This window comes from Saccostrea echinata, unplaced genomic scaffold (assembly GCF_033153115.1).
Source record: "Saccostrea echinata isolate AGI-Se365-2 ecotype Australia unplaced genomic scaffold, CSIRO_AGI_Sech_v1 ptg000014l, whole genome shotgun sequence".
Lineage (NCBI taxonomy): Eukaryota > Metazoa > Mollusca > Bivalvia > Ostreida > Ostreidae > Saccostrea > Saccostrea echinata.
In genome coordinates this window covers 17,507,578-17,522,538 of record NW_026889763.1, presented here as the reverse complement: position 1 = coordinate 17,522,538, position 14,961 = coordinate 17,507,578, and the positions used below count along the sequence as shown (strand labels likewise).

At 34.6% G+C, this 14,961-nt stretch overlaps 2 protein-coding genes across 2 annotated transcripts in view; one reads left to right on the top strand and one right to left on the bottom strand.

Moving 5' to 3' along the window:
* The window catches only part of LOC133186872 (sulfotransferase 1B1-like), a 492,412-nt gene that overhangs the window by 442,704 nt on the left and 34,747 nt on the right, over positions 1–14,961 (bottom strand). The gene's annotated exons all lie outside the window — the stretch shown is intronic.
* Positions 715–13,071, top strand: LOC133186557 (DNA ligase 1-like). The gene is made up of 11 exons (XM_061321788.1): positions 715–869; positions 2,124–2,273; positions 5,117–5,216; positions 6,071–7,651; positions 8,982–9,087; positions 9,339–9,417; positions 9,738–9,779; positions 10,138–10,194; positions 11,215–11,360; positions 11,578–11,712; positions 12,088–13,071. Exons 1-11 carry the CDS (start codon positions 855–857, stop codon positions 12,326–12,328), a joined length of 2,652 nt encoding a protein of 883 aa, XP_061177772.1. The 5' UTR covers positions 715–854; the 3' UTR covers positions 12,329–13,071.

Below are 14,961 nucleotides of genomic sequence, written 5' to 3'. Positions count from 1 at the left end.
ATCTGTACACTAATGTTATGTAGGGTTATAAAATTTAATCGGATTCGTGCCAGTTAATAGAGCAATTTAAATGATAAATTATTAAATCAAAATGCTTCCAGATTTATTTACCAATGTCATCAGCCTCTGAGATCCGAGAGTCTATCTAAACCAATACATCTTTGTAAAACAACAACGTACATGACAAAGTATTTTCAATGAAAAGGGATTGACTCCAGACAGTTAAAAAATTGTATATTATATATTGAATGTATACAGTTAAATCTTATTGGTACAAAGACAGCTTGAAAGGAACAAACAGCTAGAAGTGTTGTGGTTTAGTGAACAAGGTAAAATCAATGAAATATCAAAGAATATGCGATCAAATTCACAGGAGATCAAGTTAAATATTGATTTCTACAACACATTCTTATGTTTTCCTCAGAGATTCATTCACTTCAATCGAATAAAAAATTACGTATTGAATTTAAAAAAAGTTATATGCATAAAAGCAGGTCCTGTACATGGAACAACTGATCAGTGTGCTCGATCAAATTTATTTTACGTTAACTATTAAATCTCTAATTACACCAATCTGAACTTGACGGTCTTTGTTCATTTAAAAGTCCTGTAATATTTAAATACATTCAAATGGCCATATAGATTCTACACGGTTAAAAATAAAAATCAAACAGTGGTGGCTTTTAAATATAAATCTAAACCAATCAACTGTACTGTTTCTTGAGTGTTCCGTTCCCGATGTCACCAAGGCGACGTGACGCTACCTGCTCGATCATGGTATTTGTGACACACTAAGAAGTAAAAAAATAAAAGAACTTTGAAGAGGATATAAGAAAAACTGTGAAACTGCCATCATGTCGGACACCGAGGTAAGTGTTTCTAATAAACATAGTACTTACTCAGATAAACAAAGTTCATGCAATAAAACAAGGCAGTTAGACATTTGCTTATCTACGTTTGCTCTTAATTAAACAAAAGGGTAAAACTCAGGAAAGCGACACTGCATTTACTTCAACGACCCAGATTCATTAAAAACTGACCACCTTAGAGATTCTCCTGAACTTGGAGCGTGATAGTGGTTCTTAATGTTGAGATCTTGTTATCTTTAGTAAAGTTACTTTCAAATATCCTGATGATTGATTTATTAAAATCTTCGACAGGTAAGATAGATAATGAAGAAAGGTAAGCTTCAGCATCAATGATTAAAGTACAATATTTTCCTCTTCAGGATTTCTATTTTTGAAAAGTGCAATAAATGTATTTTAACACTTGTATCAATCAAAGTGGGCAATTATATCATGGATTCGTAGTTTTATTGGAACAAGAATAAAGACATTTAAATCGTTTGGTAAGGTTGTTATTAACTCGAATAAGATTTACGAGATATTTAAAAAGAATGTGTTCTCTAGAAAGAATAATTATAAATAACAGTCTTTTGTGAAGTTGTGTTTGGTGGTTAAATTTTGAAATCTTCTCTTTCTAATCTTTTATTTTTTATCTATGCTACGGATCTGTGCCAAAAGTGAAGATAATTTTATTTTTTCTCTATATATTTTATTGAAAACTACATGTAGTTAAATCGCTGGGAAATGATTAATTTTTGTCTAATTTCATTATTTATTTCAGTACTTAAACCAGAAAATGTGTAGTTATCTTTTTCTAAAAGATCATTACCTATTTAGTTTATAGAAAAAGTTCATTTACATCAGTTCTAAAATTCAAGATCAATGTTGACTATATAATTCATTGTACGTATATGACTTTAAATTTTCATGTCGCACTTAAATTATAATATTTTTAAATATCGGTGCTCAGATGCTGATCAGATAAAAACTATTCTTTTTATCAAATATGACAATTTCTTGGATTATCGAGAAATTTGTGGTAAAATCTGTCAAGAAATGTTGTCATTCCAGTTATTTTACAAAATGTTGTTTTCAATGAAATATATAAAGAAAAAATAAAATTATCTTCACTTTTGCACACATCTGTATGTCAATCTTATCTTGTCTCTTTCATTTTCTGTCTGTACTAAAAGGTATCGTTCATATTTATTATCTATGAACCAATTTCCACGCGGTTATATCTGACAAATTCGAGTTACCTGTCATTTTACTTTAAAGATGGATAAGGAGGAGAAAATTCCCCAAGAGGAGACAACTGATTCTAAAAATGAATCAGACATAAAAAATGAAGAGAGTCCTCCTAAAAAAGAGGAGACAACTCCTCGAAAGTCTGTAACGGAAGCACCCGCAGTGAAACCAGAGAAAACGGTATATACATGTAAAAGTTTGAAAGTAATAAACATCTTAATATCACGTGGTGGGGCACTCGGCGTATCATTTGCATCACATTTCAGACAAGGACAGGGAAAATATTTTCCAATAAAATCGCATTCAGCTTGCATTCTAATATTAACATAAGCATTATCGACTAATTAGCACTAATATTTTCAGCAGTTAATGACAAGAAATGACTGTTGTTAAAATATTGTCGGGACTGTATTACCTTTAACCAATCGTACATTGAATTTACCTTGAATAAAGGTGTCAATTATTGGACTGTTAATGTATTTAACCAAAAGTTTCATGCACAGCATGTAACATAATTGATTCTTTGAGTAAATATTTGGTGCATTAAAATTTTTGTTTTGCTACGGAAAAACACCGGGAAGAAATCGAAAAAAAAATCCAAAAAGGTACGTGTCCCTCAATTTCAAACAATTACTCTTTGTGGATAAATTCGTTGAAGCAGCTAGTTTACATAGCACTAAAGGTTCTTTAAACGTAAGTAAACTGTTTTATGTTAATTAGAATATTTTGAGCACAGTCACGTTTGAAATGTTTGACAGAATTACAAAGCAGAAGTGTTTTCTCTGTTTTAACAAGTGATGAAGAATGGTTAGCCGTGTAAATATTTATCTGTCGCACAGGTTTAGTCAATAATTTAAGAGGTTGAAGACTACTAATGATTAAATAATGTGCATCGATCACAGTTAATTTTTGTCACAATTTATTTTCGTTACCAACGGTTTTAGAATCTTTATTGTGATACATGTGTTTTTTTGTAATTCACTATGGCAGTAAATGTATGTCCAAATAATTTTTGTTATATCTACATGTACAGTTGAGTGCATGTAATGATGAACACTACTGAATAATTGATTTCATAAAACTTCGTGTGCGGCACATTTAATCTCTCATTTTTATCATCTCACCTGAGCTGTAAGCTCAAGTCAGCTTTTCTGATTGAATAGTATCCAGCGTCGGGCTGTCCGTCTGTCATGCGTTGTGTGTTGTTTGTAAATTTCTCCAGAACCACTGGACCAATTTCAGCCACTCTCTTGCCACAAAGTATCTTTGGATGTTTGTTTAACTTCAGAGCCATGCTCTCTTTTAAAGGGAGATAATTAAAAATTCGTGAAAATTTGGTGACATCTTTTAAAAATCTCCTTCTCAAGAACCACTTGTCCAAAATAGATGAAACTTAAGTGAAAGCTTTATTAGAAAGTGTAGATTCAAGTTTGCTCAAATCAAAACCCCCATTGGTTAAAAAATAATTGGATGTCGCCACAATATGCGATCAAAGTTTTAATGGGAATAGATAGGGGGAAAACTGCTAATGAAGAAAGCAGGGCTTAGTAATTCAGGTGAGCGTTGTGGCCCATGGGTCTCTTGTTTTCAAATCGATCCGAGTTTCTTTCGATTCTTGAAAAGCTGCAAGTCATTCCTAATCTCAGTACCTCATGCAGACTTACTAATTTGCTTTTAATTATCCAGATGAAATAACTTGTATTCTTTATATTGATCTTTAAAAAGAAAAAGAATGGACGAAAAACGTTTGCCGAGAAGATTACATTCTTACAATTACCAGCTCATTTATACTGGGAACTAGAGAACGAGAAATTAGTTACTAGATCTCTATCAAAATTCTCAACGAGAAATTCTATTTCCAATCACAACAAAAAGCAAATTGCATGAAAATGTCTGCCCCACTCTACAACATCCTAACCTGAAGAGAGACTTTGTTTTTATAGTTTTAGGTAAAATGTGCCCCACTCTACAATATCCTAACCTGAAGAGAGACTCTGTTTTTATAGGTTTCGGTAAAAGCAAAAGAGAAATCATTCTAATTGGTTATACAGTGTATATGATTTTTTGATTGTTGTTGTTATTACTATTTAATTAGCACCGTCCATGGATTTCCAGGCAAATTATAGGACGTTTTTAACTTACGTGTTTAAAAAAAGCATTATGTAAACCTTGTGGCATATTAATTGTCCGAAATAGTTCCAAAAATCTCTTGCTATGCACAACATCTGAAGATGAAATCTTATGTTTATCCCCAAGCAATATGACAAAGAGAAACTATTAACTATAAACGTACATATTTGTAAATGTAACGAAAAATCCTAAAGCTGGTTGCTTCAGTTCACAATGAAAAAAGAATTAATTGTTTTTCAAAGTAAATTGTAAGTTTCAATAAATGAATTTCTTGAAGAATGAATCAAATAAAATCATATTTTTGGAATGTTTGATATTTTTTTTTTCAAATGGGCATTACATTTTTTATTTCTATTTAAAAGAATCGAGAAAAAATAGATACTTTGTCAACAAAAAATTTTAACTTTATTAAAATGTAGAAAAATTTGCTCTCTCTCTCTCTCTCTCTTTAATTATTTATTTCGACGTCAAAGTCATTGAAGTTTTGCAAAATTGGTAATTGATAAAATGGTAGCAGCTGTCAAATCTATGAAAAAAATATTTGATAAAGACTTCAAAACTCTAACGCCTGTTAAATACCCGATATTCAATGCTCGCTTTATTTCCTCGTACATGTACACGTATTTAATTCTCCGTGCTTGTATTCAATCGGCTTAAAGAGTTTATAGAAGCAAAGAAACATGACTGATTTAATTCACAAATAACCTCGAATTTGTTAAGATACATGCATTTTGATGAATTATTTATCACTAATTATTAATTTTGTCCTGTTATTGAAGAAATGCTCAGTACACATATTCACGCCATAACGCCATGCTACCAGGAGAACAAAGAAGACGAACATTCAGATCTTTAAAAAATATTGCACGTAAAAAATTTGGATTTTTTAATAGAAAGAGAAAGACGAGAAGCGGGAGCAACAGAAGTCAAAAGAAGAGCCAGTAGAGGAACAGAAACAAGAGAATGACGACGACAAAAAAGATGACGACACGGGTAAATATGTCACGTGACATCAGTGGACCAAAACTGTCTCTGCATAATTAATTTGTAATTGTGATTCCACGCTTACTATCTCTTTACTAAAAGGGATGTCGTCAATAATCCGTAACATAAGAGTGACTCTAACTTATAACGAAAGTAAAATACAAATCTGTATAGGGACAGCCCGTGTATATAGTCGGCTTCATACTAACAGATCATTGAGAGAAAATTCATATATGTACTTTTAAATCCCGGGACTTTTTTCTTGTATTGAAAAATAGGTGGTAAAGACTGACCTTTATATTGACTTTCAATTAAGTAAGTAATCAGTAATGAATAATGTACGAAAAATACTCATTTCGACACCTAATGAACAACCCTGGTCTGTCCATAATTATTAACACTCCTTTTGTCATTGCAAATACAAATACATGTAGTACAACCATGACTGGTGAAATATAACTGTATTAATTCGGTGAAATTCATGGCCGTCTTTCTTGTGATATGAAAAAAGTATTTGCTATCATGTCTAAGAGAAATGCATCACGCATGCGTACTGGTCACTTGATTTCTAGCAATACTTTCAGATAAATATATGACATGTGGCAAGGTAATTATATATTTTCTTGGCTTTCATTGTATGATACTTAAGCAATTAAGATAAATATCACAATTTTATAAATATCGCAATTATACATCCTTTCATTTCATATCACAGCTAATAAAGTTTATAGAGAAATATGTATACTGACTCATTTAAAATACTAGTACATGGTTAAGATGTTCATGAATTTGTCGCTAACACTTTCATAGCTTTGTGCACATTCAGTCATTGTTTTTTATTCAAAAAATTTGATTGAAAACAGGTACGCGTAAAGTAACTTTCGATTCTCGTGACATAAACTCTGCCAAAGACACACATATCGGAAGTGACGCAAATGGTGCAGAAAATGGTGCTAGGAACGACGACGATACAGAAACAGAAACAAATCGTAAAAATCTTCCAGAACAAACTACACCTGAAAAAAATGACACTATGAACTTGGAGGATGTATACAGTGATTCAGATTCAGAAAAGCAGACGACTGACAAAGATAAGTTAGACTCGAATACAAATCCTGAGGTCGCACAAAAATCAAGTACAAATGGTTTAGAACCCGATCAAAATAAGGGGAAGCTAGAATCCGGTACTCCTGAGGATAACGCACTAGACTCAAATGTTAGTGTAGAACAAGAAAAGAAAACTAGGAACGATTCAGAACCAAGTCAAAAAGATGAAAAGTTAGAACCTACATCTGGAGATAAAGTCACAAGTGAAAAGTCGGAGGAAGCTGAGAAGTCAGAAACGAGGGACAGTGGTTATGTCCCCTTAGACAAATTATGGTCAAGTCCAAAAAGAGAATTTAAAGGTGTACAGCGTGAATATAGTTTTGAATACAGAAGATCAACATCAACTTCCTCTTACACTGCACAGAAACAAGAAGAAGAAGACCAATCAGAAAAAAAGAGTGAATCCGACAAACTGAAAACAGATGTAAAAGGAAGTGAATCCGACAAAGCAAAAACAGATGTAGAGGGAGGTCAAACAGAAAATAAGGTTGATTCAATACAGATTAGTAACAATAAGGATTCCCCAACTGATTCTAGTGATAAGTACATTAGTGACAAAGATAAAAGTGATTCTACAACGGAATCGCTCAACGCAAGTGATAAAAATGAAATTAAAGAAGAAATTGTGAAAAGTGATAATGAAAGTCCAAAGAAGACATCTGATGAATCTAGGAAGCCTGTGCACGGTGAGTATCAAACAGAACCATCTCCAAAACAAGAGATTCAATCAGAGTCAACAAAATCATCGCAAAAAGAAGAAGACTTAGAACGTAAAGATGAACCGAAATTTGAAAAGGAGGAAGATGATCAAGACGACTGGCGATTCGATGACAGAAAATCTTCAGATGGGGGATCAGAGGAAGCACGATCTGACGACGAACATATAAAACATGATGATAACAGAAATGAAGAAGAAATAACAATACCAAAAGCTGACAAAGAGGACGATTATGAAGAAGAAAAGTTTGAATCTGAATCCGATGATAATATATCAGTGGAAGACACAACACCCTACAAGGAAGAACCCAAAGAAGAACCAAAGAGTGAATCAAAGAAAGAACCAGCAAAGCAGTCCAAAGGAGGACCAGCAAAGAAAACAAAAGAGCAACCAAAGAAAAGACCCCAACCGTCTCCCTCGCCCAGACCTTCTTCGCAACCAAACAGGAATCTACAGAGACCGGTCGCTAAAAGTGCTCAAGTAACAAGTCGACCTTCCGATGGTCGACGAGCTTTGTCTCCCGCTCAGATGAGGACTCCGAGATCGCAGACAAATACTCCAAGGTCAAAACAAAGGCCTCAGACAACACCAGGAGCACCTCGGCGGCAATCCAGAATAGGTGACAAAGCAAACCATAACCATTCATGCATGCAATTTAGACAGCCAGACTTTACTCGCTCTCAGATCTTACATGTAGCGTATAGCTAGCTCAATGTTCTTGCTAAATTAGCTAGCAATTCAAGGGTAAAAGTACCATCTAGAGGCATAGAAAGCAACAGTGACGTATCTGAATTCAGTACAACAGGTGTGTGATGCATTTCTGGTAGACCAAAAATACCCACTCGAACACCTTCCGACTAACTGTGCTCACATTTCAAACATATTTTAATACTTAATTTTTTGGCGTTTACTCACCATTGTCGATATACAATTCTTTCTACGCGTTGTCAGTGACGTCACGATTGATGGTTATGTAAGTAAAACAATAGAAACAGCTAATTTGCTTCTGTTGCCTTGTAGCCTTAGGTGTCTCATTTGTTCGTATTCACTTTTTTTCACATAATTTTAACTGTCTTAAAACAGCTTCCTTCCTTTTCTTAATTATCGTTATTTACTTTTGTCGGACTAGTCCCTTTTGCATGTCTAAACTCATCTTCTGTTCTTAAGTTATGAGTTGTTTATTTTTCAGGTTGCATGGCGAATTTTTCATTAATATTATAAGTTAAAACTAATACGTTGTCCCTTCCCCCAAATTTAGGAATCAATTTTACAAAAAAGAAAGTAAAATTTAAGACGGGAAAGAAAACAGGTAGGTTCATTATATTGTGTGAAAAGCTACGCATGCGTCATGCTCGCTCGTTATTGAAAGGTCGTATTATGCAAAGCTGAATGTATTCATGTACTGTTTTATGTTTTTATGTACTTTGCTTCTTGTATAAACAGGCTATTCAGTTTAACGTATATAGTAACACAGTCTATCACTATTTTCACAATACTAGTAAATTTCTATAGTATAATTATATTGTGAAACTAATTGGAATTAGTTTTAATGCTGTATGTGTGACCTAATTATACTAATAAATTGTCCGTTAAGAACACTCAGAGGAAAGCAGAAATGTTCACACATCTGGAAAATCTCGAGTTACATGTATCCACCCTTCCTTTACGTAATCCTCTATCAAAGCATGACCCTAGCTAGTCGGAGTTGTCTAACTTGCATGTGGAATGCACACCATTAAAAGGCACATTTTCAAATTGTCCATCATGTCAATTGAGATTTGATTTCTTTTTCTCGAGTTCACATTAATGGAACCTGAAATGAGTTTTCTTCACTTTTATATTGACCATAATAACAGTCATTTTAATAATAACACCATTTCTTGTCCTTTTACAATAGGCAGAGACTGCACCTATGCAGTTAATATATCACAATATTTTCCTATTAATAGCGTCAGAAGACGGTCAAAAAAGACAGAAGGAATTCTTCCGCGCAGAGTTGTCTAGGCTACAGAAGAGTCTAAAAGACGAATCGTCCAAAATCCACAAACCCAAACAGTGAGTTCTTAATTAACAATAGTTCTAATTTGGATGTCGAATAGAAGTACATTGTAATTATTTCAGTAAAAATCTGTAAAAGTCTGGTCAAATTCTTTGAAAATGACGTCACTTACACTATACAAACTGATTTGTTCAATCCAAAAAAAAACTTAGTGGTGAGCTTTGCATGTTATTGGTGCTTTGTAAGAGTACCCTGTGAGGATTTTTTCGTTGATCTTATAAGTTAATATGCCGTTTACATTTTGCAGAAGAGAACACTACCCATTTGTATGGACTAGTCTGGAACCTTACTATAATACATACGTGGCACGATTCCTCATTGACGCCGTAAGTATACATATCTCGGTCACGTAGCTTACATACAGTAACATATCATTCGGTCGCATCAAGGAAAACACAACTACATCCGGATCTACAATCTCTCTAGCTTAACAATCGGTTCATCTACATTTGGCATTCTTTGTATTAAAAGCAAAAATCATCTTTCCGTATCTTGTTTTCATTTTATTTTTTTAGAATAGCAATAAACTTTGAATTAGTTTAGTTTCTATAGAATCTATAGATTTTTATTTCTAATGTAAACTTTATAGCTTTTCAGAGTTTGCACTTATTCCAGTTTGTAGCATACTTGAACTTGTACATTTTAGCAAGAAGAAGCCATTTTCCATCCCAAAGCAAGGAGGAGCTTTGTAAGCAAATATATAGAGGCTTGATTTTATTTCATGTACCTGCGTCCCACGGGACGATGCTGTAGGGCGCTTCTTCTCATATACCCATTCTTCTGTCCCTTGACTCTTTGTTGACAATAATGTTATATCCTATAGGAGTGTGAACTAGCTCAACACTGTACATAGAAAACATGGCGTGAAATGGTATGATCAGCAGTCGGTGTGGGGCACCTTAGATTGATTTTCTGGTTATATTTACTGTCTTGATTTGGTCTTTGATGACCATTCCTTTTTTCTAGCAGGGTATAGATCTCATAGAGAATTGAAAAAAACTATTTTCGTTTTAGTACTTAGTGTGACGTTTTCTTTGCTTTTACAGCCTGAGACAGAGCGACCACAAACACGTGGTCGTCCGGTCAGTCGCGGGAAACTCTATGTAAGATTTCTTACCCACAAATCAAAGCACCTGCCATATTTAGTTTTTTTATCCTTAACAGTTTTGACACATTGTAGCACGTAATCGTTTAAATAATTGTTGAAGGTGATATCACATAGATGGATATGGTTTATACCATAGTTTGGACGAAGGGACATTTTTAATTCTCTTTACTTAAGCATACAAGTGTATATGGAAGAAATTCATTGCCTACTGAATTAAACAAGAATTTTATAGTAATATATTGCTAAAAGTTAATATATATGTATCTGTAACCAAAAAATTACACAACTGAATTAACATATATACTCATATACAATATATTCCTTTTATTAATTAATCAGAAATTTATAATTAGGTCATTGGTGCAGCATCAAGATAAGATTTTGCAATTATCAAGATGTCACACCATGAACTATAATACTGGGAAAAACCCATGGGGATCTTTTTGGGGTCTTCTTCGTCTTTATTTGTTATAATATGTTCTTTAAATTTCAAAGGATATAAAAATAAAGATTTTGGCACTTTTGTTTTAATTTACTAAGCTTTTTTTTTTAATCTGGATACATTTTCTTTGTTTTGTACATTTAGTCACATGTCATTAAATACTCACTTTTAAAGCACGCCTTTCCATTAAAAGTCAGTATTACCATAATGTAACTGTCTTTCCAAGAACCATTCAAAGGAATAACATATCCTTTACCTTGTTTTGTTGTGTGTTAGGAGTAACTGGGCTATAGATATAGTTTTTATCAAATAGTTAGTTTCTCTGCATAATTTGATTATTTTAAAAACCTTGTTCTTGTAATAAATATTACCTGTCATATAAGTATAATTAATTTTATAAGATAAATGAAAGAGATATCTTAAGTTAATGTCCCGTGTTCTGGAATACCTTGTAAATTTACAGGTTTTCTACAGTGTAACCAGAATACTTGAATCGACAGATATGTGAGACGTCAAACATATCGGTTAATACGGTATTATAATACAGAGTAATATTAATTGATACAATTCCAGGCTGAGGATCCTACGCCCGGGTACGTCAGTAGAAACACAGCCATTGGACTGTGTGACCCATGGACCGACCTCAGAATGGACCGTGAACTCTTACCCAGGCTAGAGACCCCCACCAAAAAGTCCAGGACAAGAGCAATGCAGAAAGAGTCAGTATAAAAAAGAAGTTCATTTTAACATTATTTCAAGTATTATAGAGCGTCGAAATTATAAAAAGTTTTATAAAATGGATCTTAAAAATGTTTCTAAATATTGGATTAGAAAAATGTTTAATATATAAGCAGACTGATTGATTGATTGATTTTATTTATAAAGTTACTTTTTGTCACTTGTTCAAATATTAAATTTAAACGACTTCTTTGTTAGACAAAAACCGAAAAAGAAAGAAAAACCCCCCAAACAAGGTAGTACCAGACTGCCAAAATTTCCGGTGGTGGATTTCTCTTCCAGCAAAGAGAATGCGACCAAACGCTTCCCATACAGTGAAGTGCCAAAGTTCAGGTAAGCAAAGCAAAGGTAATCTAATTTCAAATAAATCAGAGTTAACTCTGATTTAAGCTTGAAATATGGAGATAACGAAAAGTATTCATTCTCGAAAGTCCAATGAAACGATACAAATTTGGAGCAAAGCAAACACAGACCTCAAAATTTAGAGGTGGGATCAGGTGCCATGGAGGAGTAAGCATCCCCTGCCGACCGGTCACATCCGCCATGTGCTCCTTGTCATGAGCGGGAAAAAAGCTTCTTGTGCGTAACTGTTACTCTCACTATCAAAATGTATTAGTTCATGCATTTCATGGAAATTAAATCACTAAAATAAAAGGCAGGAAATTAATCAAAATAGTTTTGATCGTTTTTTTTCTGTTTCTATTTCAGACAAGAGGTAATGGGGCGCTACAAACATGATGCACCCAAAAAGTTGAATTCAGATTACAGCCGAACAAGGGACGATTTTTATCGAATGGATCTGGATCGACTTGATGAAGTCCATCCCATCAACCGGCCGCACATGCGCAAAGCCTATTTTGCATACCTTCAAAATACACCTGGTTCTAAGAAAGCAATCAATGAATGTGTCAAGGGACTGAATAATGACCAGGCTCAGAAGGCTAACTGAGAGATCGGCGTGTTCATATTAAAACAGTGCTTATGTTAAATAACTTACATGAGAAAAATATTGATATTTCTGTCACATTTTTAAGTCGTGTGTTGAGTAAAAGTTATTTCATTTCCCCCGAAACGTTTAGAAGATAAATCTCAATATTTGCATCAACTGAAGACATATTTATTATATAGTGTGTTCAACATCAGAATTTAGAAGATTGACATCCTGAAAATTGAAGAGAACTTATTATGAACAGATTATCTGTGATATAATTAACAATTTTGTGCCTGGCATTCACGTGTCTACTATGAGATGATTGGCTTCGTCGTTATTTTTTCCCTTGCTTTTCGCCGTTGTCATTTTTCAAATATTTTTCATGAAAAGTGGTCCAACATATGTTTTGATTTTTTTTATAAGTTAGATCAAGTTATCCAAGATACATACAGAACTTTTTTTCGTTTTCTGTTTCGCGTTGACGTGCAAGATCGATAACTCAGGGTAGAGATTTTATTAGTTGTTTTTACGAAGCTTATATTAGTATTAAATACTTCAGAAAATCGATCGTCTTGTTAGGTAGAATTTATTTTTTGACATTCTGAAACAACAGATACCAGTATAGTCGCATTTTTTTCTTATGTTTGAAATTCTGTGTCTGAAGCTGGTCTCCTTTTTCATTTCCATTGTCACAGGTACACCTGTGGCGTCATATATTTGTTAACCGTTCACACTCGTAAATAAAGTCAATAACAAATGAAGTTCAAAATGGTGCATTATTTTTACCTTTACACTTTTTAATGTAAAAATGTCAATATATTGATATTTAACTGTGAATAAGACATTTTTGTCGAGTAGAATTCTGTCCCATATGGCTAGTTCTCTAGTCTCAGAGTGCAAATATTTTCGTAAGAAACTCCATTTATAGGAATTCATTTCTTCCAGGCAGTTCTAGCTGCGCTACATTTCATAGAAGTTGCATCACAAACCGGCACTACGTACTTCTGAATTATTTTGATGCTGAAAACATGAGTTGCAGTTCTCCTGACGTTGCTATAGAGACTGATAGAAGTAAACTCACCAAATTGAAACTCTACAATCTTTTTTTCCAACTGACGCCGTCACTTTATTTTAGAAGTTAAGTAAATCCTAGCAGCATTATGTGTTCTTGCACGTTTTAGGTTTTCCTTTCTCCCATTGTTAATTAGTGTTGGATTTCTACCTGCACGTGTTTTACATTGATGTTTTGAGTAAGTCAGCAATCCACTTCCCAAAGCATTTCATTATCCTCTTTTGAAGAAATAACATTTCTTATTCACGTTACAGTAAATCGCAGATAACTCCACCTTATTTAATACTATACTTTAATTAGTCAATTTACACTTGGGTCATCTTGGTATAAAATTCACCTATTCCTTCAGAAGTCGCTGGCACCTGTTTGAATTTGCAAAGCATTTTTGGAAGTCTCGGCGATGAACCGTCCGATATGCAAGACCTTTGTCTTAAGTGCAGCTCTCAAAGGCGGATCCAGCGCCGGGCGTGCACCCCCCCTTTTTTTGATATTTTGTTTGTATTATCCTAAAATCAAGGGGAAAAAACACCTCTTATTTGTTAGAATTCGTCAGTTTCCGGGGGCCCCCCACCAGGGCTTTGCCCTGGAACCGCTAGGGGCTTCGATGCAGCCCCCAGACCCCCTGTCTTCTATTGCGCCCCCCCCCCCGTTATAAAATTCCTGGATCCGCCACTAGCTCTAGTGATCAATCTAATAATGAGATGACACAGTGTTACAATCCTCTACAATCTTCCTCAACTCTATCAGCCGTCACGGTAGCTCAGTCGGTAGAGCGCTCGCTCCGTGATCAGAAGGTCGTGTGTTCGAATAACGGCCGCGACTGACCTAAGTTGATAGAAAATAGGTAGCAACTGTTCCATCGCCAAGCGCTCGGCACTTTGGAGTGAAAGTTGCGGGTCCTTCGAATGAGACCTTAAAAACCGAGGCCCCGTGTCATGGTAGGCGTTGGCACAATAAAAAACCCTCACTGCTCAATGGCCCTGAGTGCCGAATAAAGGTCTAAATTTGAAGCCCTTCACCGGTACATTGTATATGGTGACGTCTCTAAATGAATGAAAAATTCTCTAACGGGACGTAAAACAACATACAATCAATCAATCTATATCATCGCCCGCGCGGATCAGTGGTTAGAACGTGTGGTTTAGAGTTGATCCATACGTCGCGGGTTCGAATTCCACTGCAGACTTGGAGATCGGTCTTTCGGATGAAACCATATAAACCGAGGTCACATTACACAATGGCGAAAACATACATAGGCTGGTTATGACCTTAATGACTCGAAAGAGAGGGGTAGAGGAATTGATAGGAAGGGAAATTTATACCAGAAGCCCAGTGTTGGCTTTATCACATGAAAATTATTGAGATTTGTTGCCAAGGACGACAAGAACTGGAATCATGCAGCCAGCCGAAAATCACGGTTAATGACCCTTTCGGATAAAAAAAAATTGAAGAAAATGGAAGAAAAACACCGAGTTAGAGACGCTCTATTCTTCTATTCTAGATGGGAGAGAGAGAATAAAGAAGAGAACAGGTGCTCGTTTTACAAAAGGACTTACGACTAAGGCCAAAAACAAGTTGA

Bases quoted from the DNA above. Each gene is read 5' to 3' on its own strand.
- LOC133186557 (XM_061321788.1), top strand. The intron at 10,195-11,214 runs GTAAGATTTCTT...ATACAATTCCAG, and splicing joins TCAGTCGCGGGAAACTCTAT to GCTGAGGATCCTACGCCCGG. The intron at 11,713-12,087 runs GTAAGCAAAGCA...TTTCTATTTCAG, and splicing joins AGTGAAGTGCCAAAGTTCAG to ACAAGAGGTAATGGGGCGCT.